This window comes from Budorcas taxicolor, chromosome 14 (genome assembly GCF_023091745.1).
Source record: "Budorcas taxicolor isolate Tak-1 chromosome 14, Takin1.1, whole genome shotgun sequence".
In the NCBI taxonomy this organism is placed as follows: domain Eukaryota; kingdom Metazoa; phylum Chordata; class Mammalia; order Artiodactyla; family Bovidae; genus Budorcas; species Budorcas taxicolor.
The window spans coordinates 65,287,053-65,315,042 of NC_068923.1; the positions used below are offsets into that span (position 1 = coordinate 65,287,053).

At 34.4% G+C, this 27,990-nt stretch overlaps 1 protein-coding gene across 1 annotated transcript in view; it reads left to right on the forward strand.

Moving 5' to 3' along the window:
• CSMD3 (CUB and Sushi multiple domains 3) overlaps positions 1–27,990 on the forward strand; it is a 1,391,498-nt gene that overhangs the window by 1,209,084 nt on the left and 154,424 nt on the right. Inside the window, exons 33-38 of the mRNA XM_052651435.1 lie at positions 1,711–1,824; positions 2,323–2,418; positions 3,993–4,196; positions 16,471–16,595; positions 25,533–25,629; positions 27,822–27,926. Of these exons, the coding sequence (XP_052507395.1) occupies positions 1,711–1,824; positions 2,323–2,418; positions 3,993–4,196; positions 16,471–16,595; positions 25,533–25,629; positions 27,822–27,926 (741 nt within the window). The remainder of the gene's footprint in view (positions 1–1,710; positions 1,825–2,322; positions 2,419–3,992; positions 4,197–16,470; positions 16,596–25,532; positions 25,630–27,821; positions 27,927–27,990) is intronic.

Consider the following 27,990-nt stretch of genomic DNA (forward strand, 5'->3'; position numbering starts at 1 on the left):
AAAAGTCTTGTTGCACAACCTACTTGACTTAGCATAGTTCTGGTGATTAGACTACCTTCATTTTGATGCAGTGCGATAGGAGGTTGGGGGGCACTTGGAAAGACAGTGGCAACATCTGCATTTTAACAGAAACTTTTCAAGATACATTTGAAATTTGATCATCCAAACATCAATCTAAACAAATGCAAAAATAGAAAACAAAAACTTTCTTAATATTTTTAGGAGTATTTTTGAAATGGCTTTGAATTTAGTAGATCCAAATATGGATTTTTTTAAAAGACCTGAACTGAAATTTGTTCATAAGAGTTGTAAACCATTAAAATAATTGGCTACATATATGTGATTTGATAGAAACATAAATTCGTTTCCATGACATCGAGAGAGTGTTTTAAGGAGGATAACTTATGAAATTCAGCCCTCTACAGTTCAGGAATTATCCTAAGTAACAACACTCAATCTGTGCTTATTTTATTTTTCCCCACAAAGAACTGGACTGAGATCACCAGCTTATTTTAGCAAGCCAAAAATAAATACATGTAGCTTTGTTTACAGTATCAGTGTGTATGGGTTCATATGCAAAACTCAGTATGTTTCAAATGAATAAACCCATATTCATATGACCACTGTAGGGTAAGCATAACCTCGATTTAAGGGGTAAAATATGAAGAACTCTATAAATATTTGTTCAATGTAAGTTTAATTACAATATATGATTTTGAATTTATAAAAACTGCCTTACTTTCACATTATTAAATGTTAAAAAAAACATACTCTTTTTAGACCCCTCAATTTTTCTATCCATGAAATGTTTTAAGTATGAATTTGATTACCTATTTCCCTTTTTTAAGACACAAAACACTAGTTGATTTCTTCTCTGTAACAGGTTCCTTCTTTTAAGTTATAGTTTGATTAGTTTCAGCATGTAAAGTTAATGTATTATTAAAGGAAAAGTACAAAGTGAAGTAAAAAGGAGGCATATATAAAACTATTGGTAAGTGTGTCAGATCTGTACTTACCACAAAAAAGCAATAATCTTGTAAAATTGTACATCTTTATTAAAATATCTTAATTGCCAAGAAATAATAAAAAATATGTCCTTATTTTGGCAGAAGAATAACAATAAATTTTTAGGGATCATTTTCAATTTAGAATGTGGATTAAACACTATACCTTAGAAGTACAGTGCTATACTTTTCTTGCTATATTTTTCTAAACATTATTACTTATGATGGAATAGCATTTTAAAAGCAATCTAAACTGAATCCCCTGAACTAAAACTTTGTCTATATCATCTAAAAGAGGAAAAAAAATTAGAAAAAGAGAAGAGAGTCGCAAAGTGAAAAGAATCAAACTATCAATGGAAAAATTAAAAAGTAGTTATTATACATTATTAATCACCAACCTTATGATTTCTGAGCTAAATTAAATGTTATAGCCATTTAATTTACTTTAAAAGCAGTCTTCTTAAAATTTTATTGCATTTAGGTCATGTTCATTACTTTTATGACCTGAAGTACATGTGTTAGGCATATCAACCAATTGGCACACATCCTCTTTTAAAGATAGAAAAAAAAAAAAAAAGATGACTATTATATTGTAATACTTTGTTCTCTCTCTCCTCCTCTTTCTATTTTTTTTGTTTGTTTGTTTTTTGTTTTCATTTTTGGATGATTGGTGATTTGTTTGCTTCTCCTGGTTCCTGTTGATCAGTGGTGTTTGGCCAGTTTGTATTTTTCCAGACATCACTCCACGATGTTGTTGAGGTGTATGATGGGCCAACTCAGCAATCTTCTCTGTTATCTTCCCTCTCAGGATCCCATTCAGGTATCCTTTACTAGAACTGCCATGCATCAGTTATTGATAAACGACTGACTTTGATTGGTAATGTAGTGAAAGTTGAGATTTATATCATCCATATTAGAAATAAAGTAAACTGAACATAAAGTCATTACTTTTTAAAAAAAGAATAGAAACGCAACAGTAATTCAGACTCTTGATAAAAATATAACCATTTTCTGGGATTGTAATCAAGTAAATATAGTATTTAGTCACTTTGTCCATGGTGTTTGATGTAATATTTAAAGATTCTTTACAGAATGAGGCAATATTATCAAAATGTAATAAAAGCCTTCCAGTAAAAAAAAAGAAAAGGTTGCAATTGAAGCTGAACCCAAAATAATATATTGTCAGTGGTAGAATATATTAAAGTAATTTAATAGAGAATAGATTGATGTTGTCAAATGACAGTATAAATTAGTATAATTTGTTAGGTTTACTGAATGAAATTATTTATGATATCTTAGTGTTTGTTTTGTTGAGTAGGAGAATCACTTCCACTGAGTTCAGGTAATCAGATCACAATTCGATTTACTTCAGTTGGACCAATAACAGCTAAGGGATTTCACTTTGTTTATCAAGGTAAGTGACCCTGTAGCATAGAAACACACTAAGGAATGTAATCAGTTTCCATGCTATGTTCAGAATTGTTGAATTATGAGAGCCTCATAATCATTTAGGACAGATAAAAGTTGTGTGCTTAAAAAAAAAATTGTTTTGCCTTTTTCCCTTCCCCATTATTAAAGCATTATTACTTTTCCGAAGTCAAAAAAACTCTCTTGCTTCCATCATCATTCTCAAGCAAACTGCATGCTCTTCCTTGTTTTTAACATACTGTTTTTAAAACATCTTTTTTTTTTTGACAATGCTTCACTCTACATATTCTATTTCCTTATAGTCTAGCACTCTAAGAATGTACAAACTTTTTGTGCTGATGTACTTAGACATGCCAAGGAAATCATTACTCCATTCTAAAATTGTAGTTTCTCATTCTCTTAGGAGAATTCAAACTTTCTTTGTGATTGTTAAAGATTTTTGTGCAATTAAAAGTCAGTTTACATAGTTTTTTTGTAACTTATAATAGACAAACTTCCACATTGTATAAAACTAAATTAAGAGCTATCATCTGAATATTTTGTTTGAATTATATATGATCAATGTAGTTATTCTCAAATGTATCTTGAACTTTATTGCAAATAAATTTATAAACACTTGTGATTTGATATTCTTATTAAACCCTTTTTTTCTAATTATAATATTGACTATAATATTATACTATTTCATTCTTAATAATAGTCCCTCTGTAACAATGCATGGTATTATGATTTTTAAAAGGCACTCTAACAAATGAAATTATTTTCACTGAAGTGACATAAGAGGAATCTATTTGGAATTCATCTTATCATTTTTTTGACTATTGTCAAACTCCTTAATCCCATCTGTATGTGTTTTAAAAAGAAAAAACATCCTGTTATCATTCTATCTTTAAAAAAGCACAATTGAAGAACATACCTAAAAGGAATTTCAAATTTGATATTGTATGATTATTAAAACAAAGTTTCTATTGTTGTTAATCTGTCTGACTTCTATTCTGCTTAGCCTGAACATAGTTATTGTCTTCATCAGTAACAAACATGTTTTGAACAACTAAGTTTATGAATATGTTGTAAAATTAATCAAGTGTTGTTTTTGCTTTTTTAAAATCTGTGTTTTTAGGGAACAAATAGTGTTAAAAAATTGACATTGCTTTACATAACCTGACATCTGCTTTTTGTATGCTTGGCATTCCAATTTAAAAAGAAAAAAAAAATGTACCTGTTACCATTCCTTAAATTGAAATATCTTTGCTCATGCTACATTGTTATATTGATAAAAGTATGGTAAAACAAAAAACAGAAAGTAACTGATGTTGTTTAAAGAATCCAAAATAAAATGTTTTTAAAGAAAAAATCTTAATGACAGTAGCAATATTTATTCATTTTGAATTTATTCATTTCATCATGTATGAAATTTTAAACTTTTATAAATATGTTCAAATTGTTAGCTAAAGTTCGAGTTAGTGAAGATTTCTTTGAAATCTGTTTGTATAGTCACGTTTTGAAACCTGTATTTCTCTACCAAACATGAAATTAAAATCCACAATTATTTGTACACAGCTGTTCCTAGAACAAGTTCCACACAATGCAGTTCTGTACCTGAACCAAGGTTTGGAAGAAGGATTGGCAATGAATTTGCAGTTGGTTCATTGGTTCTTTTTGAATGTAACCCAGGATATATTCTCCATGGATCCATTGCAATTAGGTGTGATACAGTGCCGAATTCTTTGGCCCAATGGAATGATTCCTTACCTACCTGTATTGGTAAGTTTATAAATTTGTATGCTTCATGTTGTACGTATTGTATACCAAAATTAGTTATCTTACATCTGTCAATATTTAATACTTTATTTGTTATGATGTATCTAAGTTTGGAAATCACAGTGGCTATTTGATGCAATTGAGGTGTGATGCAATCAATGAAAATATACATATATATTTCCAGTAACACAGAATTGGAATGCTATTAATATGGAATTATTAGATATGACCATCCTTTAAAATAAACACTTTTCATTTTTAAAAATTATGCAAAGATGTCTATGCCAATATATAAGGAATTTACCTATCTTTTAAAGGTCACAGAGATTGATTTTTCTGCATATGTTTTATCAGCAAAGAAATTAGAAAATACACATTAATACATTTTTTGTTTCCTTTTCTCTGTTAGTTACATGCATGCATGCTTAGTCACTCAAGTTGTACTGACTCTTTGAGATCCCATGGACTTTAGCCCACCAGGCTTCTCTGTCCAGGAAGCTCTCCAAGCAAGAACACTGGAGTGGGTTGCCATGCTCTCCTCCAGGGAATTTTCCCTGGGATTTTCTCAGGGATCAAACCTGCATCTCATTACACTGTAGGCAGATTCTTTTCCAATGAACCACCAGAGAAGACCCATTTAAGTTATATGTATAAAATATAAAATAAAAAATTTTCCCAGTCTTTCACAGATAAAAGTGGAAACACTTTAAATGGGTAGATGGCAATAGGATTAGTCAAATCTCATTATTTGAAACTATTTTTGTAATGTTATATCCAGGGTTTCTGAGGTGGCGCTAGTGGTAAAGAACCACCTGCCAATTCAGGAGACATAAGAGATGTGGATTTGAACCCTGGGTCAGGAAGATAATCTGGAGAAGGAAATGGCAACCCACTCCCCTATTCCCACCTTTAAAATCCCATGGACAGATATGCCTGGCAGACTACAGTCCATGGGGTTACAAAGAATCAGACATGACTGAGGACTGAGCACACAACACACATATAGAGTTTATGTTGGCAAACAAAACGCAAGTTTTATAAACTTAGCTCTGCTAAGTTATTTGAAGCAGTTAAAACATTTTCTAAATGATAAAAATATCAATAGTTTAGAATCTTATCATATTTCAGGATCATTACAATGACTTTTGGATCCTGTAGAATTTCATGGATGTGGAAAATGTAGACTGTAGTGAAGTTGCTTTCTTCTCTGTTCTAAGAGCATGTCTGGAAATTAAGTTTTTAAATTACATATTGTAAAACTAAAAGAAGAGTAGTAAAGCTTAATCTCAGGTTAAGAAATAGTTCTAATGAGTTCTTCCTCATTAAAGTTTTATTAGCATGAGTTTGGAAAATGAGAGGAAGGTTTTTTTAAATAAAAGATAAGTAAAATTTTGTTTTTATTTTAATAATCTCAATTCTCTACTTTGTGATAGAGAATACAGGAGTGTACATATAAACAATATAGCATGTACATTTATAAATATATAAAATCTATTTTTAATAACACATCCTGCCATACCTGAAAAGAAATTGTAAGTAGCTTTTATTTTTCACATTTAAAAACATATTTTACCATATTTTAAGAGAGATTAATATAATGTTAGTTCATACTTAATCAGAATAATGTATTTTAAACACATTTTAATTGAAATGATATGGAAGTTATTCATTTCTACTGAGGAAGAAGTAAAGATAAAGTTTGGTGATATGCATTTGTCTAACACATACTGTGTATAGGACAAAACTGCTTTAAATCTTTTACCATTCAAATAAGAACATCATTAATAATTGTGCTTGGAAAATGTGCAAATTAGGACCATCATAAATAAAAAAAATAAAACAGAATGGTACAAATTGGGCCTATCATAAACAAAAATGTGGGATCTAGGTCTCTATAGGAACTTGATATCATCACTTCCTCAAACAAATATTTCTTGCATATTTCACAGAGTATTTTTCTTACAACAAAAAATCTGATTCTTCCTTCTACAGTAAATGGAATGGGAACTGTTCTTTTATTTTTCTGTTATTTGTTGAAAACCACATACAAAAAGTATTTTTAAACACTGAAAAGCTGTAAATGACTCCTCAACTTTCTTCTCTTTCAACTAAATAACCAGTTTCTAGTATGACTATGATTTAACACTTCCCATTTGCCAGGTTTCATTCTGAGTAATTTATCAATAAACACATATTTAATCAACTTCTTACAGCAAACCTATGGAGAAGTTACTCTCAGAATTTACAGATGAATAAACTGAGTCTTACAGAGGTAAACAGTTTTCTTTAAAAATGACACAGCCTAGTAACATAGGAGCAGGATTTAAAAATATTTTCTGATTCCATACTTCAATGTGCATGATAGAAGAGTGTTTTCCTTTTGTTTTGACTGATAAGCTAATTTCCTAATTCAAATTTTATATCTTTTTTATAACATGGAATTTCTTAACCTATTAAAGTATATTTTTGACAATCAGCAAGCAAAGGAGAAGAAATCATTTGCACTTGATGTTTCTCCTCTTTTGCACCTAGCATAGAGCTATGGTTAATGGAACAAAAAGATCTTTATATACTTTTATACTCTCATAAGAGAAAATAGGTAATGCTCTTCCTTATGACCACACTATATGTTGAGTTCATAGCCTTATGAAATGTGAATAAATTAATTATCCTAAGAGATTATGAGCTGAGAGAAAAGTTCCTTTATGTCTAGGCCAAAATTAGTCATACAATATGCATAAATCAGAAATTACATTGCTCCAATTCAGTTTAATAATTGAAGAAAGACAAAAGATAATAAATCTCTTTAGCCTTAGAGTGGATTTTAAATATTGCTTTCCAAATATCAGGAATCAATCATTATTTCTGCCTCACTTTTCTCAGTAATTATTTATATAATTTCTCTGTCACTTTTAGTTTCTTTATGTACATAGTGATAGAAAATATTAATACCATACAATGGAAGATAATGAATGAGTAGCTATCTTCCTTTCATTTCATATATATTATGAAAATTCCCTCAAGACAATTATAAAAATAGATTGATAAAGAGACTTATGGAAAAGCATAAACTAGTTCATTAATCTTTAAATATTATTGAAAACATTCATTTGTCCATTTAGAGTGCTTGAAGAACCAACATATGCACAACAGTATCCTAGTTAATGGAAAAATCTGTAAGAAATCATAAAAAACTGAACAAAGTCTTCATAACTGGGAGCTGTGGTAGATTCTCAGTATAAGGGTCAGCTGAGTCTTGGATAGTAAAAGGCTTTGACTTTGACACTAAATTGTGGTGAATTACTACGTGAGCCTGAAAATTTTTGCATAATCTCTGATTCTCAATTCCCATATCAACCAAACAGGGAAGTTATAGATTATTTGTGGCTATTACATATTTTAAAGCCTTGGCTAAGTTCTTGGACTCACATAAGTACTCAAAAATTAAGTTATTTTTGTGCTTTCCAAATTCTCCACCATAAAATCAGAACATACAACTTCAATTCTAAAAGTATTGGATCTCAAATAAAGAACTTCTATGTAGTATTCATAAAGGACTTGATATTATTGATTTTAATCTGTTGATATGTAGTTTTAATAACACTTTAAAGTTATTATATGTAAAGATTATCTTCTGCTGAAGATTTTTGCATCTTGGCAAGGTCTAAAAGCATGGGCTTCTATTAGTTTTTCTAATTCTGATAATTTAGTTCCTTAAGGGCAAGATTTATTTTTTCTCAGTTAAAAATTTTCAGAAAGGAAATATAATGACAGTGAGGGAAATATAATGACAATTTTCTTGAGGATAATAGTGATTATTAGAATATTCTATTTGCTAAGTCACTTCAGTCGTGTCCGACTCTGTGCGACCCCATAGACAGGCTTCCCCGTCCCTGGGATTCTCCAGGCAAGAACATTCTATATAGGGGTTGTGAAATTTCTTTCCATCAATTTATAAATTTAAGGCAGTTGATTTAAAAGGAGCAGACTTATAACAATAGGTATATATTCATGATTTGGTTTGGTTTCAGTGTTTGTCTAAAGGTCTAAAATAAAAATAAACTTGAAATTAAAATAATGATTACCATTATTCTAATTGGTTGAAAAATATATGTTTAATCAAAGTTTGAACATTACATTATCCAAAATATTATATTTTATTTTGTCCATGAAGGTATGATGATATTATTAGAAAGAGGAAAGAGATAAAAAGGAGAAATGTGCTGACATTAAAGAAGGAAGGAAAAAAAACAAACATGTGACAATAGTTTAGGAAGAGGAAAGGGAAATAAGAAAAAAATAAGATATTCTGTGTGATGGAAAACAGAAAAAGAACTGTACACTGTAAACATTTTTGTTTAAAGCAGAAGAAAACCCCTATTCTACATGATTATCGCAAAGCTTTTCCATATGTCAGATGTGTCAGTTGATTAATCCTGGTGTTTTTGCCATAAGAAATAAGAATCCATGTAAAGAACAAGATGATCAAGCCATTTGACTATAAATTCATTTCAGCAAGTGCAGAAGCTTCTACCAAGCATTAAAGCCTTTGAAAGACTTTGAGACCTTGTCGTGGCTGACATGAAACATCAGGAGTAAATGTTAACAGACTGTCATCCCTAGCCTAGATGGATTCAGCCTCACTTTTTACTTTTAAGGCAAAAAGATGAGGGACTCAGGATCCTTTACACACTCTCTGTCAAAAGTCCATTTCTCTCTAAATACCTGGGCTTTTTGACAAACATGTGAGTGCATCTATGGTGGGTCTTTAAACATAAAACATACTACCTTTTATGTTGCACTGGTTTGAAAGTGCATACTTAAAGATAGAAAATTTTATCAGATGGCTTCTGTTTCCTGACAAGATCACACGAAAAGGGCATTTTACTTTATGTCACTTAAAAAGTAATGTATACTTTGTAGAACATGTATAAATCCAGAAAACTGAATATATAACAGAAGGGCATATGGGATTTGTATGAGACAAAAACTAAATTCTAAATGACAGTTGGATGATAGCTCACTTTAGGTTTTACCATTTGATCCTGCTACTAGTCTTTACATAAATGAAAATACACTTTGCATTTCTATTTTTAGCTATAAATATTTTGTTTTAAATGCTATGACAAAAAATGATTATGTCTTTAAGTATTCAAAAATTCAGAAAAAGAGAAGGCTTGATGTCTTAATTCAAATATGAGTCAAATACAGAGTTATCTTAGGTTGATATTAAAGAATTATCTGTAATTTGTGTTCATCAACCCACTCTAGCATTCTTGCCTGGAAAATCCCATGGACAGAGGAGCCTAGTTGGCTACTGTCCATGGGGTCGCAAAGAGTCGGACATGACTGAGCGACTTCACTTCAGTTTCTATTATCTAGATAAAATTCTAACTGCTTCAAAGTCTTTGGACTTTCTATTTTTTCTCCTTGGAAAATCATCCCCAAGATACCTTTTGGGCTTACTGCATTGTTTCATTCCAGTTTTCACCTGAATATCTTCCTTGACCATCCTATCTAAAGTAATTTTCTTCTACTCATCCTTCATTTGTTCTTTATTCTGTTTGTTTGTTTTTAAGCAGCAACCATTCACCAGATTATATATAGTTAGGATGCTTCTCTGGAGAAGGCAATAGCAACCCACTCCAGTACTCTTGCCTGGAAAATCCCATGGGCAGAGGAGCCTGGTAGGCTGCAGTACATGGGGTTGCTAAGAGTCGGACACAACTGAGCCACTTCACTTTCACGTTTCACTTTCATGCACCGGAGAAGGAAATGGTAACCCACTCCAGTATTCTTGCCTGGAGAATCCCAGGGACAGAGGAGCCTGGTGGGCTGCCATCTATGGGGTCGCACAGAGTCAGACACAACTGAAGTGACTTAGCAGCAGCAGCAGGATGCTTCTCTAATCTTTCTTGCCCTCCTCTTCCTGTCAGTATATTCTATTTTTTGCTCAACAAAAAGAGGGCGTGGCATACAAGAGGTTTTCAATAAACATTTGTTCAGTGAATGGATTTTAGCAGATAAGTTTTATAATTTCATAAATTTTTATAGAGATAGAACAACTGACCAACTTCCCAAGTCCAGGACCCATGCTTTTTCAACTTCAGGCTTGCACTGCATGGTGATATTCTTGCTCAGTTCACTTGCTTAGACCTTTACAAGCCATCTTGAAACTACAAGACACTTGAGAATCCGTAGAAAGAGGCATAGGTAAAACATACACAGTAGATTTTCATAGTGTATAGGTAATTTTATTCTGAGAAAGAACAAACTATCTATATTTTACAGTTTAAATATAATCGTTGTTAATCTATTACAGAGTATTATACAAATGATTCTATTTCCCTTCCCTTCACTGGTTCAATGAATACTCAGGTGATAGCTTAGGCCAAGTGAGCATACAACAATTGAAACCCAATAAAAGCAGTGACCTACATTTCTAGTGATTTCCATCTCAAATATAATTGTTTGACTTTCACAGTTCTTATTACTGCTATCAACACTTTTATTTTTTTCTGTCATAGTAGAACAAAATAAAATGTTCATTAATTTTTTAGAAAAAGTTGACATATTGAAATTAAACGGTTGTCTTGAAAGCAGCCCCATTAGACATGATATGCAAATTGTACTTATAGTTAAAATGGTCAGATACTGAATTAGGTAATTCACAAATTTAACTAACCTGTATAAGAAAACAATATTTAATATTCTTGTGCAAATCTGTCTCATCAAGTAGTTCTTAGGTAAATTATAAAGCACAATAATGTTTTTATAAGAATGTTGAACTTTGAACAGAGGTAAACTTGATAAACTTGCTGAAGACTGAACTTTATCTTCCCAGTTTGACCTTATTACACTCCAGATTTCTCAAAATTTTCAGTTTCTGAAAACCCAAAACTCTCTTCTCTCTGAGTTTCTGTGATTTGAATAAGCCCCTGTAGCCACTAATAGCTCTGACAATATATGGCCTTAGGCATAAGTATTTCTGTTAGTGGGAGGTATCTTTTGAAAAGCTCCTGAACATGCCACTTACCTCCCTTTGGCAGAAGTGTTTAATTAGCTGCTTATCCCATAACTCTTATCGAGCTTTGTTTTTTTCAAGTCCTTTAGAGACCCAGAAAGAACTATTTTTACTTGTATTGGATCCATGGCAACGCTTGTCCGCACTGTCTTTTTTCAGTGGAAAGAAACAGATGAAGAAATACATATAGTATCTGAATCTTCATTCATTGATTCACTCATCCATTCACTCATGAAACAGTTATTAAATATAATAATGAATAGCACTGACTAGTATTTGTATGAAGTGCTATTAAGCATTATCTCACTTAATATTGACACCGACACCAGGAGGTAGATAAGAATATTCTCTCTTTTACAGATAGATAGTGAAATCCCTATGGTTTAGAGACAAAAAAAGAATTAATATTTGTACCCAAGCTGCTTGATTCTAAAATCTATTTTCTTAATCTATATGTTATATTGAATAATACTGATTAGAAGATATTAAAAATATACAATACATTCTTTTTAAAATACAAAAGAAATATTAGGATAAGTAATATACAAAGGATATAAAACTTTGTAAAACATTATTATGTGGTACTGCACATCTGGGAACACTTATAATGTATTTTCTTGGGAAAAATAAAAACAAGTGAAGTAGATTAAATATGGCTTCTTTAGAAAAATACAAGTAGAAACGAATAATGCAGGAATGGTAAAAAAGTAACTACATAATCATAAGAATTATACAGATGGACAGTCACTCAAGAATTTATTTAGTTTACCAAGTATTAGAGAGATCTTTTAAAGAAAATTGGAGATATCAAGGGAATATTTCATATAAGGATGGGTACAATAAAGGGCAGAAATCATAAGGACCTAACAGAAGCAAAAGAGATTAAGAAGAGGTAGCAAGAATACACAGAAGAACTGTACAAAAAAGTTCTTAATGACTTGGATAAACATGATAATGTGGTCACTCACCTAGAGTCAGACATCCTGGAGTATAAAGTCAACTGGGCCTTAGGAAGCATTACTACAAACAAAGCTAGTGGTGATAGAATTCCAAGTCACCTATTTAAATATTTAAAAGATGATGCTGTTAAAGTGCTACACTCAATATGTCCAAACTTGGAAAACTCAGCGTGACTGCAGGACTGGAAAAAGTTAGTTTTCATTCCAATCCCAAAAAAGGACAATGACAAAGAATGTTCAACTACCCTGCAATTGCACTCATTTCACATGCTAGCCAACAGTGCTCAAAATCCTTCAAGCTAGGCTTCAGCAGCACATGAACTGAGAATTTCCAGATGTACAAGCTGGGCTTAGAAAAGGGCAAAGAACCAGAGATCAAATTGCTAACATTCGTTGGATCATAGAGAAAGAAACAGAATTCCAGATAAACATCTGCTTCCTTGACTACACTAAAGTCTTTGACTGTGGATAACAGCAAACTGTGGACAATTCTTCAAGAGTTGAGAATGCCAGACCACCTTACCTGTCTCCTGAGAAACCTGTATGCAAGTCAAGAAGCAACAGTTAAAACCAGACATGGAACAGCTGACAGGTTCAAAATTGGGAATGGAGTACATCAAGGTTTTATATTGTCACCCTGCTTATTTAACTTATATGCAGAGTACATCATGTAAAATGCTGGGTTAGATGAATCACAAGTTGAAATCAAGGTTGCTAGGAGAGCTATCAACAACCTCAAGCATTCCAACTCTGTGCAACCGCATGGACTGTAGTCCGTGAGGTTTCTCTGTCCATGGAGATTCTCCAGGCAAGAATACTGAAGTGGGTTGCCATGCCCTTCTCCAGGGAATCTTACCAACCCAGGGATCAAACCCAGGTCTCCTGCATTGCAGGTGGATTCTTTACTGTCTGAGCCACCAAAGAAGCCCAAACATACAGAATATACCATTCTAGTGGCAGAAAGGGAAGAGGAGCTAAAGAGACTTCTGATGAGAGTGAAAGAGGAGAGTGAAAAAGCTGGCTTTAAATATAACATTCAAAAAACTAAAATCATGACATCTGGTCCCATCACTTCATGGCTAAAACTTGGGAAAAATGTGGAAACAGTCACAGACTTTATTTTCTTGGGCTCCAAAATCACCATGGATGGTGACTGCAGCCATGAAATTAAAAGACGCTTCCTCCTTGGAAGGAAAGCTATGACAAACCTAGACAGTGTATTAAAAAGCAGAGACAAAGTCCGTATACTCAGAGGTATGGTTTTTGCAGTAGTCATGTATGGATGAGAACAATAGACCACAAAAAAGAATGAGCACCAAAGAATTGATGCTTTCAAACTGTAATGCTGGAGAAGACTCTTGAGAGTCCCTTGGACAGCCAGGAGATCAAACCAGTGAATCCTAAAGGCAATTAACCCTGAATATTCATTGGAACAACTGAAGCTCCAATACTTTGGTCACCTGATGTGAAGAGTCGACTCATTGAAAAAGACCCTGATCCTGGGAAAGATGGGAGACAGGAGGAGAAAGGGACAAAGAGGATGAGATGATTGGATAGCATCATTGACTCAAATGGCATGAGTTTGAGCATACTCCGGGAGATAACAAAGGACAGGGAAGCCTGACATGCTGCAGTCAACAGAGTTGCAAAGAGTCTGACACGACTTAGAGTCTGAACAATAACAACAAAGTGCCAGGCACTATTCTAGGCACTGGCCACATAGCTTTGAGTAAGAGGATAAAGTCTCTGCCCTTAGGGAGTTTACTTTTGTTTCAGATAATGTTAAATGCTATGGAGCAAAAGAGAGCAGAAGCTGGAGGTTAGAGGAAGACCTCCAGAGCATGCTGCTGTTTTAAATGCAAATGAGGTGAATGAAGAGGGGTGGGATATATGAAAGTCAAAGAGGTAAGCAAGCCACAACAATAATCTCAGGTGTCAAGAACAGAGTGAATGATGGCAAAAATGACAGAAGAATTGGGAGAGGTAGAGCAGAGGCCAAGTCATAGGGTGCCTCAAAGGCTAGAACAGTTAGAATTTTTCTAAGCCATGGAAATTCACTGAGCTATAGAAGATACGATCTCAGTTTCTGGAAAATCACTGTGGCTAATGTAAGGGATGGGGGTGGTATGGAAGCAGTAAGACTGAATAGAAGCCTATTGCGGAAGTGGAGGGGAAATTTAATGTTGATTGAGATTGGCAGATCATGATCAGTGATGAGAACTGGTAAACTTCTGGATATATTTTTAAAATAGAATTGACATAGTTTGTTGATAGGCTGAATATAGATGTACATGTGAATTTGAAAAGAAAGATGAAGTGAGTTCTAGATTTTTGGCTTAAGAATTAGGCAGTAACATTTACTGAGAGGGCAAATAGTATAGATCAGGGAGAATTTCAAAAATCTTGATTTGGACATGTGAATTTTGAGATATTGAGTTGACATATTATTGTAGAACTCTGGGTAGAAGTTATGGCTAGAGATAAATGTTTAGTAATCATAGTATATGGCTTCCCTGGTGCCTCAGACAGTAAAGAATCTGCCTGCAATGCCAGAAACCTGGGTTCGATCCCTGGGCTGAGAAGATCCCATGGGAAAGGAAATGGCTACCCACTCTAGTTTTCTTGCCTGGAGAATCCCCACAGACAGAGGAGCCTGGCAGGCTACAGTCCATGGGGTTGCAAAGCGTTAAACACTACTGAGCGACTAACACTGGAGTCATAGTGTATAGATGTCATGGTAATAGATGCCATTACAGAAGAGCGGTGGTTTATAAGAGATGAGAAGATGGTGTAGGTCACAGAGAGATAACATTTGAATTGAAAGGATCAGAAGGAGGATGAGCTAAAATTTTCTTTAAAAATACTTTATCACACTGATTTAAAAGTTTGAAAATGTAAAAAGTTTGTAGCATTCTTTTGAGTAATTACCCTAGATTTTTTGCATTCAGTTTCAGAAGTGACACAAAGTTGTATAATTACCTTTAAAATTATTACAAAAATATATTCTGATATTTCATCATTAGAGCCAGGTTAGGACACATGTCCAGGGATCATAGAGCCATTAGAACATAAAATAACAATAGTTGTAGCAGAAGAAAATGTAATTTACTGACTTATTATGTTTCGAGCAGTGTGTAAGCTTCTTTATGTGCATTGTTATTGTTTAGTTGCTAAATCGTAACAATCTTTTGAGACTCCTCTGTCCATGGGATTTCTCAGGCAAGAATACTGGAATGAGTTGCCCTTTCCTTCTCCAGGGATTATTCCCGACCCAGGCTTTGACCCTGTTGCTCTTGCGTTGGCAGATGGATTCTTTACCACTGGGCCCCAGAGAAGCCCCTTTATGTAGATTATAATATCTATTTACTTTCCACAAAAGCCCCTTGGAAAAATTGCATTATCTTTTAAAAAAGCATCTGAGTTTCAGAGAATTCAAGGACATGTCCAACATCACACAGTATTTAAAACTATAAGTTTGGTCATTCCCAGAGAATCTGATACTACCAGCAGTGTAAGAATTTTGCTTTAAGATTGGTACCTGTAAAAAGTGTTAAAAGTCTTTACTCTCTTCAGAGCAAGTCTCCGTACGTATTCTTTCCTGTAGTAGTTGTATTGGCAGTAACCAGACTGTTGCCATATTGAGTATTTTCTTTACACTGAACAGCATGAATGTGGAGCCAAGCTATGTGATCTTGAGAAAGTTACTTAAACTGTTACTGCTTCCATTTCTTCAGCTGTAAAATTAGGAGGATACTTATTCATATATTGTTGGATTGTTGGGAAGCTTTAATAAAGTAAAACATGTAAAAATGTTTAGAAGAGTACTGGTATATAGGCTCTATATAAATGTTATAATCACAACATAATTGTAATCATCATCATTATTACTCTGAAAGGGATTTTATTACTACTCAAAAGATATATGAAGAGAAAATAATAAATATAAAATAATTATTCAAAAATTCTTTATGTACATATGAACAATTTTTAACTTGTCTCAATGAACATTTTAATAAAATGCAAATAATATGCTATTATTGAGTTAATTATAGAATGACTTTAGATATGCTATCGCCAAGTTATCCATTTATGTTGTCTAATTCTTTTCTGTGTGCTATGGGAACTTTTTGTGCTATAGGAAGACAATTTTCATGGTTCTTTTGAGTTTTAAAGCATAATATGATTTGATTATGTTTGCAAGTCTAATATCTGTCTATGTTATTGATGACCTTTTCGCTTATTTTAATCCTTTGCGTTAGAATTAACTTCCTCTCATGGATTGCTTTACTTTCAGTACCCTGTGGTGGAATTTTAACTAAGCGCAAAGGGACTATTTTGTCTCCTGGATACCCTGAGCCTTATGACAACAATCTGAATTGTGTGTGGAAGATAACAGTGCCAGAGGGAGCTGGCATTCAAGTAAGAATATTTAAATTTTTCTTCTTTTCATTGTATATTTGAAGCCAATCTTTTCAGAAATGACAGGACACACGTAATTTCTAGAATTTCAGCCAGTGCTTTTGACTTGCATGGCTGAATTTTAAAAGAAAGATGTGCCTGTTCAGTCACTCAGTTGAGTCCGATCCTTTGTGACCCTGTGGACTGTAGCCCACTAGGGTCCTCTGTCCATGGAATTTTCCAGGCAAGAATACTGGAGTGAGTTGCCATTTCCTCCTCCCGGGTATCTTCCTGACCCAGAGATTGAACCCACATCCCCTGTGTCTCCTGCATTGCACGTGGATTGTTTACCTGCTGAGCCATCAGGGAAGCCATAAAGAAAGATACTTACCATTAATTTTTTTCACCTGCTTCTGCTGCTGCTGCTAAGTCGCTTCAGTCGTATCCGACTCTGTGCGACCCCACAGACGGCAGCCCACCAGGCTCCTCCGTCCCTGGGATTCTCCAGGCAAGAATACTAAAGTGGGTTGCCATTTCCTTCTCCATTTTTCACCTGCGAGTAACAGAAAACCAATTCATGACTGCATAAGCAGTAAGAAAAATACGTTGCTCCACATAACATTGAATCTTTGAGTAAGATGGTTTAAGCATTGTTTATTGCAAAAGTTCAGTTGTATCATTCCTGACCCAGGTTTTTTCCATCTCTGTCCTGCAATACTTAGCATATTAGCTTAGTTCTTGGACTTCCTCTCTTATGGTCTTGAGATAGCTATAAAATCTCTAGGCATAACAGTATTTCTCAGCAATGGATGGAATGGAATATTTCTATGTTATGTACTTTTATAATGACTGAGATCTTTTCACAAACTTTCCAGCAGACATTCCATTCTCTCCTGTTGACCAAATTACAATCACATCCATTCCTAAGCCATTCACTGGATAATAGCAAAAGACTTACTATGATTTGGCTTTGAAAAAATCAAGAGTAGTTGTCTGGCTCTGGCAAAGGACTTATCCTTCTCTGATGTACACAGCTCTCACTCAGTTGAACAAAATTGTTCTGTCAGCAAGGAAGAAGAATACTATTCTACAGACAGTCAACAGTATCTACCAGAGTACTTCAACTGTGACCATTTTGTATTGGGAGCACTTTGACCAGCTACTCTGTTTGAGAAGAAAATTGTTTCTGGGCAAGTAGATAGCCTTTTACTGCTGAGTCAGTGTGTTATCCCATGGAACATAATTAAACCTCACAGAACATTACAGAGACTATATTTCATGTGTGGATGTGAGAGTTGGACCATAAAGAAAGCTGAGCACCACCGAATAATTGATGCTTTTGAACTCTGATGTTAGAAAAGATTCCAGAGAGTCCCTGGGACAATAAGGTTATCAAACCAGTCAATCCTAAGGGAAATCAATCCTGAATATTCATTGGAAGGACTGATGGTTGAAGCTGAAGTTCCAAAACTGTGGCCACCTGATGTGAAGAGCTGACTCACTAGATGCTGGGAAAAACAGAAGGCAGGAGGAGATGGGAATGACAGAGGATGAGATGATTGGATGGCATCACTGACTCAGTGGTCATGAGTCCAAGCAAATTCAGGGAAATGGTGAGGGACAGGGAGATCTGGTATGCTGCAGTCCATGGGTCACAAAGGGTAGGACGCTACAAAGCAACTAAACTGAACTGAACTGAACTGATATTTCATAAAAATAACTTGCCGGTCTCCAACTGAGTCATAGGGTTTTCCTTGAGAAACTTGAGATATATATATCAGTCATGGAAAAAACAGCCAACACATGATTCGTTAAAACTGAACTTAGACAGAAATATAATTTTCAATAAGAAGTAAAATTTTCAATTTAACTTGATAAATTTTCAGAAAATTAAAAAAATTACTTAATAGATGTCAGGTGTTAAATAGGTCAGTAAATCAATGAGAAAATTTGAAATGTATTTTTTCAGTGTTTTAAAAATATTAGCAGTCAAAATACTGCTTATATTCTGGCTAGTTGTGCTATTATTTTATGATCAACTTTTAAAATTTGAGGATAACCAATCCACTCTATCCAGTTATTGCTGGAATTAGCAAAGATTTGAAGATCATCCATGTTCCAGATTGCATAGGCAATCTGAAATGAAGCTGATACCTTTTAAAATCTTCATGGAACATTTACTGTATCATCTGGTTATACATTTACGAGAATTATATTAGAGCATCTATATATTGGCATCAGCTTGTCCATTTTTATCTCATCTTAAAATAATAAACCCTTGGCATTTTCCCTCTAGTTCTCACCCTCTGTTCCCAATTCCCTGTGATGTTGCTTCAGCGTCCAATGCTCTATTTGAGTCACTCTTATAATGATCACTAAGGAACATGCCATTAAATCCATTGCATTGCTCATCTTCCTTATTTTGTTAGCAACATTCTGCCGTGTCCATTCCCCCCTCACTATTAAGATAACTTTCCCCTCCATTCTACCTAATACTGTCTTGAATTTTGTTTTGTTTTCTTTTATACATTTTTAGTTTGTTACTTCTGTATCTAGGAACATGATCTCCTCTTTTTCAATTCATTAGATGTGGTGTTTGTGAGATTCTATGTTCTTTTGTCCATCTCATGTGGCACCGTTCTCTGTGCCAGGTTGTCTACTTTCATAGCTTCAGTTACCATTATGTGCTGGATGCTGAATCATAGTAGATAATTAGAAAACATCTTTTAAATTAGAAAGACTGAATAAATGATGATTTCCACACCTAATATTTAACCCATACCTTTCACCTAAGTTTGCTATTTATCCAACTGCCCACTGAATATTTTCAGCTAAACTTTTTACATCTCTCTTGTATATATGTGTGTGTGTGTGTGTGTGTGTGTGTTTATTCATTTTGGCTGTGCTGAGTTGTCATTGCTGTGCACAGGCTTTCTCTAGTTGCAACGAGTGGGAGCTGCTCTCTAGTTTAGTACATAGGCTTCTCATTGAGGAGTGGTTTCTCTTGTGGAGCGTGGACTCTAGGGTGCATGGGATTCAGCTGTAGTGTGTGAGCTTAGTTGCCCTGCAGCATGTGGGATCGACCTGGTGTCCCACATTGCAAGGTAGATTCTTAATCACTGGACCACCAGGGAAGCCCCTAAACTTCTTACACTTCTACTTCAACCTGTTCAAAACTGGACTTCATGACTTTTTTTTCTCAAAGTTGTGAATCTTCCCCATTTTGCTCTCTCAGAATGAACCCCTCATCCATTCAGTTGCACAAGCCAAAAACCTTGATGATTTTTTTCTGTGTCCAAGTGCACAAAGAACTATATCAGTTCTGTCTTCACAAACCTCTCAAAGTCTATTTTCTTCATCCACACTTTTACCATTCAAGATTAGGTGGCCATCGTCCCTGTTTCAGGTTCTTACTCTCCTCCAATCTATTCCTCACAGGGCAAAGAGAGTAACTTTCTAAAAATTAATAATCTAATGCTCTAAGTTTCCTGCTTTACAATACCTCGATTGTCCTCTCTATCCTGAACTCCTTGACACAGCTGATCACGCCTTTGTGCTTTGCCCTTATTTCTTGCCTCTATTTCACTTCTTTATAGAAACCTGACTCTCTCTTGCCTCTGGACCTTTGTTAAATGTTGTTCCTTCTACTGCCAATATTCCTTATCATCTCCTTTATTTGGTTTATCCTTCCTCATTATTTCTGTCTCACCTTAAAAACAGTTCCTGTGGAAGACCATCCATGAACTTGAAGCAACGTTAAGCCTTTCTTGCTACATGTTCTCATTGATCCCTGCAATATCCTTATATCATGATACCATGTTACTGTTTTTGATTTGTGTGCTCAGTTGCACAGTCCTGTCTGACTCTTTGTGACTGTAGCACGCCAGGCCTTCTCTGTCCATAGGATTTTCCAGGCAAGAATACTGGAGTGGGTTGCCATTTGTTGTTTACTTAATTACCTGTAAGTTTATGGGGTAAGTAACTAAATCTTTTCTGACAGCTAGCACAGAGCCTAGCAGTCTGTGCTCAGTAATTATGTTTCAAATGAACCAATGAATATTTTCCAAAAGCAGTGAAGTTTTAGGCCACTTTATGGAGTTAACATAGAATAATGGACTAATATGACATCTGAAGATAACGTTATGTTCTATATCACTGTCCCGGCAAACACTATTCACAACTAGAAACCTTGTATCAATGATGCTATAAGATCTTTTCACTGAAGTAGCATTTCATTTAATGATTGTACCTTAGAAAATAAAATTTGAGTTTAGCACAGGATTGATCAAAGTTACAGATTTTGAAGCATATTTTAATTGTAAATACTTTGTATAAATACAAAAGTGCTCTTTCCCTAATTAACCTCTTCAGTTCAATTCAGTCACTCAGTTGTGTCTGACTCTTTGCAACCCCATGAATCGCAGCACGCCGGGCCTCCCTGTCCATCACCAACTCCCGGAGTTCACACAGATTCACGTCCATTGAGTCAGTGATGCCATCCAGCCTTCTCATCCTCTGTCATCCCCTTCTCCTCCTGCCCCCAATCCCTCCCAGCATCAGTCTTTTCCAATGAGTCAACTCTTCACATGAGGTGGCCAAAGTACTGGAGTTTCAGCTTTAGCATCATTCCTTCCAAAGAAATCCCAGGGCTGATCTCCTTCAGAATGGACTGGTTGGATCTCCTTGCAGTCCAAGGAACTCTCAAGAGTCTTCTCCAACACCACAGTTCAAAAGCATCAATTCTTTGGCGCTCAGCCTTCTTCACAGTCCAACTCTCACATCCATACATGACCACTGGAAAAACCGTAGCCTTGACTAGACGGATCTTAGTCGGCAAGGTAATGTCTCTGCTTTTGAATATACTATCTAGCTTGGTCATAACTTTTCTTCCAAGGAGTAAGCAGCTTTTAATTTCATGGCTGCAGTCACCATCCGCAGTGATTTTGGAGCCCCCAAAAATAAAGTCTGACACTGTTTCCTCTGTTTCCCCATCTATTTCCCATGAAGTGATGGGACCGGATGCCATGATCTTCGTTTCCTGAACGTTGAGCTTTAAGCCAACTTTTTGACTCTCCTCTTTCACTTTCATCAAGAGGCTTTTTGGTTCCTCCTCACTTTCTGCCATAAGGGTGGTGTCATCTGCATATCTGAGGTGATTGATATTTCTCCCAGCAATCTTGATTCCAGCTTGTGTTTCTTCCAGTCCAGCATTTCTCATGATGTACTCTGCATATAAGTTATGTTTGCTAATTTTATATGTCCCTGGAGAAGAAAATGGCAACCTGCTCCAGTATTCTTGCCTGGAAAATCCAATGGACAAAGGAGCCTGGTGGGCTGCAGTCCATGGGGTCACACAGAGTCACACATGACTGAGCAACTGAGCACAGTTTTAGATGTATTACTAAATTATAGAAAACTATAACACACACCCCCATAATTTAGGACATATTTGAAATTTCACTAAATTCACGTAAAAGCAACCTGGCTAGCACACCAGATTTAGAGTAATGTTTATCTTTTATTCTTTTGCACTAAACATATGTGCAAATAAAGATTTATATGAATATTCAGTAAATCATATATGAAATGCGATAACCACTGATAGAGAGAAGAAACATTTGTAATGCTGAAAAAGTTACAAATAAGATAGAATGATTGAGCATTTTTGGGAAATAACCTCAACAAGTAAACTAACTTATTATGTTTCTACTACATGAGTGGGAGGAGTATATTCATTTTTTTCCCTGTATATTTTAGCAAGGTATATTGGAGGGGGAATTCCAAAGGAGCTACAATTAATAATAACAGAATTATCAAGCAAAGAGCAATCTTTAAAGTAAAATGGGATTTGAATGTCTCTATAAGGGATGTCTGGTTTTAGTTATTGGAAATTCATTACCTCATAAAGCTGTCCTGTTGTCATAATGGACAACTCCATCTAATTTAAAGTTCTTCTCCCTCCACCTCCCCTCTGCTCAGGCTCCAGGGAAGAGTCCTTTCCTTGCCTCTTCCAGTTGCTGGTAGCTGCCATCATTCTGTGGCTTCTGACTTGTTCAGTCACTAAGTAGTGTGTGACTCTTTGCAACCCCATGGACTGCAGCACACCAGGCTTCCCTGTCCTTCACTGTCTCCCTGAATTTGCTCAAACTCATGTCTGTTGAGTCAGTGATGCCAGCCAACCATCTCATCCTCTGTCATCCCCTTCTCCTCTGACTACATCCCTTCAATCTCTGCTTCTGTGGTCACATTGCATTCTCTTCTTCTGTCTGTGTCAAATCTTCCTTGACATCTTATAAGATCATCTGTGATTGCCTGTAAGGCTCATTTAAATCATCTAGGATAGTCCCCCTATCTCAAGATATTTAGTTTATTCACATTTGAAAGATTCTTTCCCATAAGAGGCAATATTTACAGGCTCAAGGGATCAGAACCTGATTATTTTGGGGAGTCATATTCACATATAAATGTCCAGAATTAAACAGATTTTCTTCCTCTTACAAAGGTAATAAGCTTTCCTGGAGATATCTACATTTTTGTTTTTTCCATCCCTCTGATCTCAAAAACTCAGGGAAAAATATCTTAAAATATTTTATGTCACTTCCCTGTCCTATTCATATCACACAAAAAGCAGTAATTTCCACTACAGCAACTCATGTGACATCTAGGTCTCCCTTTCTACCATTCCTGCCTACTAGCCTACTTTATTAATCTTTTTTTGCTTCTCATGTGGGCCACTGGAATCAACATTAAAACTGTCTTTTCATTTTTATTTTCTTTACTAATTGCAGTAGTTCTGTACTTAAACCATAGTCCTGATTCAGTTCAGTTCAGTCTCTCAGTCGTGTCTGACTCTTTGCAACCCCATGAATCGCAACACGCCAGGCCTCCGTCCATCACCAACTCCCGGAGTTCACTCAGACTCACGTCCATCGAGTCGGTGATGCCATCCAGCCATCTCATCTTCGGTCGTCCCCTTCTCCTCCTGCCCCCAATCCCTCCCAGCATCAGAGTCTTTTCCAATGAGTCAACTCTTCGCATGAGGTGGCCAAAGTACTGGAGTTTCAACTTTAGCATCATTCCTTCCAAATAAATCCCAGGGCTGAGATTAGACTCCTTCAATTCACCTTCTAAAACCTTCAGTGAAATACTCCTCAACTGCATAATTATTATGCTGGTATTCTGTCTGTATAGCCCTTCTCTTTCTGTTTCCTCTCCCTTAGCTAAGATACATTAAATCCTCAGTTTATTCTAGGCACTATTCTAAAGTAAAATTACTTTAATTTTTACAATAAATCTATAAATAGGTGCTTTACTACAGTGATTAATAAAAGAAATCTATGGCACAGAGAGATTAACAGTTCTTTTAGAGTTACATGCTATGGAGTAGAGGGAACCAGGAAGTTTCAAACCCCAGAATTCTAATATTTCTTGTATTTATCCATTAATCTTTATTCTTTCTTTTTTTTCTACTTTTTCTAACTTTTTACATATTTTCTTCTATGTGAATACACTTCACTGTGGCTAAATGGTTCACTAAATCTACCCTGTGGCTTGTCTCTTCTACATTTTTACCAACTCAATAACTTCTTTCTGTGCAGAACCTTGCAGTACATTTTACTTACTTCAAATGTCAACTACTACAAAATATCCTTACTTCTGTTTTCTTTTTCTTGTTTTTTTTAAAGCCAAATATGACTTTTTCTTTTCTTGACTTGAAAAGAAGGAAAAGTCAGATATGAAGAGAGACTTGACCATTTTTTAAGGAGTTGGTGATTATATTGCAGTCATACAGTTTTAATTCCAGTCTTCCTCCTGTCCTGGAACATTGCCATTTGGCCTAACGCCTGTCACACAGGCAGGGTATCTGTCGCCATGTGGCACTCACCTCTGGAAAAGAGGCATAAGCATTTATTTGAATGGAAGAATGGTGATAGCCTATTTTGTGGATAAGAAAAAATTTAATGAATGCAATTGTTAGAAGTATTTAGTAGATAAGTGAAATGCTTATATTAATAACAGACCTTAACTAAATAAAAATAAATTTATTTGAATAAGACTATTCCTTTACCTTCTCTTAAACTATAAAATATGTAATAAACAAAGAAAAATAGACAACATCCATAGTTGTGAGAATTCTGTGGGTTCTTGCAAAAATTCAAGCTGTGCCAAGTGAAGTGCAACAAAGTAACACATGCCTCTTTCTTTAAATAAAATTTGATAGACATGAGAAAATTATACTCAGCATTTCCCTTATCAACTTTGTGAATCCTCACAGTGATTTAGTTATTATGATGCTGTTTATAAAAATATAGTCATTTATAAAACTAATCTTTAAAAGACATATCCAAATCAGTTATAAAGTATTATTTTTGGTTATACATATTGAAATATATCAAAAATGTACATAGGGGATTATTATGTTAATTTGTAAAAATAAAAACAGGAAATTTAACAAAGGTTATACAAAGTAAAACATAATAGAATGTATCCAGGATAAACCTAGTTCAAAATCATATATATTATAGTCTTATATGGTGCTCTGTGTGGACCAGAAATCTGCTTATATCCTAATAGGTAAAGCAGATGAGAAAACTCAGTACACAAGAATCAAACATTCTAAAACAAAACAAAACAAAAATTAATCAATTGTTTGGAACATGGCTTAATTCAGATTCTAGGCACTAAGACATTGGATTAACGCAATAAGGTGGTGACGGACAGTCTTAATGCTATAACAGTAGTAACACTGCTAGATACCTCAGAGGCTTTTATTTTAAAAGTCAATGTGTGTATGCCAGTGCCATAAAGGCAATGATCATTTCTGTTAAAATGCTTCCATGGAGAGCCTAAATGATATGGTCCAGGCTTTGAGCTCTCTCTTCCAGAAGAGATGAGTGGACTATAGTATATGCATCACATTAGAAGTATGTGTTCTTACAGATAATTATTATTTCATAGGTGCAAGTTGTCAGCTTTGCTACAGAACATAATTGGGATTCTCTGGACTTTTATGATGGGGGAGACAACAATGCCCCAAGACTTGGAAGTTATTCAGGTAAATAAAAGAACTAAGTTTAATTAAAATACATTATAATTAGGAATGTAAATCTCTCTTGCTTTCTCTCTAAAGCCCTCCCTCGATCTCTGACTTGGTGGTTTTAATTTTGCTTTTTACAAACTATATGCAGAGAAATAAACTACAAGGTAGAAGTTTGAAAGGCTTTAAAGGCAATAAAATAGAAATTGCTATTTAAAACCTACTATACAGTGTTACTGTATTTGTGTAATTATTTATTGATGCTTTTTATATTAATAGTAATATTTTTAGCTGACCCTTGGCTCAGAAATAGTATATATGCTCCTCTCCCTTAAAAAAAAGGATGAGAAGTAATAGTTAAAAATTAGACAATGCTTGAAATTTATAATATATTCATTTGATAGAATGTTATGCAGCCATTAAAACAATTATAGAGATTATGTAACAACATGGTAAGTGCTACAAGGTACTGTTGTATGAGAATAAAGAGAATATGAAATTAATTCTATGAAAGGAGTTAAATTATATAAAATTCATACTATATACACATGTGTCAAGACCAGAAGATTTTATAATTTGTTACGGTTTGTGAAGGTAGTTTGTGCATTAATCTAACAGCTTCTTATAACATATTTAGGGTGCAATGAAGTTTCACTCTAACTATATGCTTTACTTTAATTTGGGTTATAGTGTTTAACTCTAGAAATATAAACATAGCTAAACTATGAACTCATATATTTCAGATATAGAATTTTGAGGGTCATTACGTTTTTAATAGATTTTAAAATGGAGATGTAATCCACTTTTCAGCACCACCATTGATGAAAGCAAAGAAGAAATATCTAGAGTAAGAATAATTTGTTTTAGGCATTACAAATATTCTAGAAATAGATTTAAAAAGAAATTTTTCTTGGAAAAATTGTATGATTTTTTGTGTGTATGCATTTGTCTGTAATAAACTTGGTATAATACTTTCTGAATGATAAGTATAATAACTAAATGATAAAAAGTGATAAATAATAACAGTTGTTGATTACCAAGTGCTAGCTCTGTGTGAAGCTTGTCATACATTTCCTCATTTGATCTTTCCAGCAGCCCTGGTAGGTGATTGACACTAAAAGAAATTAAGTTGCCCGAGGTTGTACATCTAACATTAGAATGAGACTGGGACCCAGCTGGTGTGACTCCACAGTCAAAGCTCTTAATCACTAAGATCTTCTAAGAGATCAAAGGCAGTCAGAGTGACCTTTGAGTTTCTGTTTACCTCTGTCCTCACTGATTCAGTTAGGACAGTATAAGACAGAGAGCAAGGTCAGCTAGGTGGGGGAAACAGTTGTGTGCTTTGTGATGAATTTGTCCTGATTTCTCTTATAGAAGACTCAGTGGTTAAGGTTCATAGTGTTGTGGAAAGTAAGTATGAAGTAACTAGAAAATTACCAAAAAAATGTTGGTAGCACTATCAACTCATAGGCTTGTTGAATTTTGTCTTGAGACACAGTTGACAGTTATTTTTATGCTTGTCATTTGAAATTGCTTGAGTTGTCATTTTAAGGGTCTTAAACTACTAATGTCAGATAGTCAAAAAGTAATTGGTTCAGGCACATATTTTCAATTCAATAATTGAATAAATTAAAGTTGATTTCCTATGGAAGTTCAGAAGAACAAGATTATAAAGCATTTGCTAAGAGACAAGGCAAGCAGTAGTTCATAATTGGCATTTTTTAAATTCTAACAACCAGCTTTGCTGTTGGTGTAAGAAACATCAAGGTACTTCACCTGATATAGAAAAAAGTGTATATATTTAAATATCACAATAAAGGGTGATAAACGAATATTTCTTTAAACCTAAACATGCAAATTTTAAAACTAAATTTATTATCTTGTACATGAATTATTGAAATCCACATGAAATTCCAAATATTTATTTTAGGTGACTAGTAAAATTTTCTGCTTCTTATCAGCTTTGTTTGCTGTTACCTATTTTAGGGAGCCATCTAATGTGCTGTCAAAGGTCTGTCTCCTTGGAGATAGTCAAGAATAGTAATATGAAAGACGAATATGTGAGAAATATTTTTATTTAAAAATTCTTATAAAACAGTTTAATAGTATATCATTTCAGTGATAACTTGTTGGCTGACCAATAGTTAACTTAGTTTTATTATATTACTTATTATGTGATCACTGAACCACTTTTTCAATTATCATTTCAGGAACAACAATACCCCATCTTTTGAATAGTACATCTAATAATCTATATCTAAATTTTCAATCAGACATCAGTGTTTCTGCTGCAGGATTTCACCTTGAATACACAGGTAAATAAAATATTATGTGCTGTCCAAAAAAATTAAGAAAAAATATTAATTTTAAATATTACTT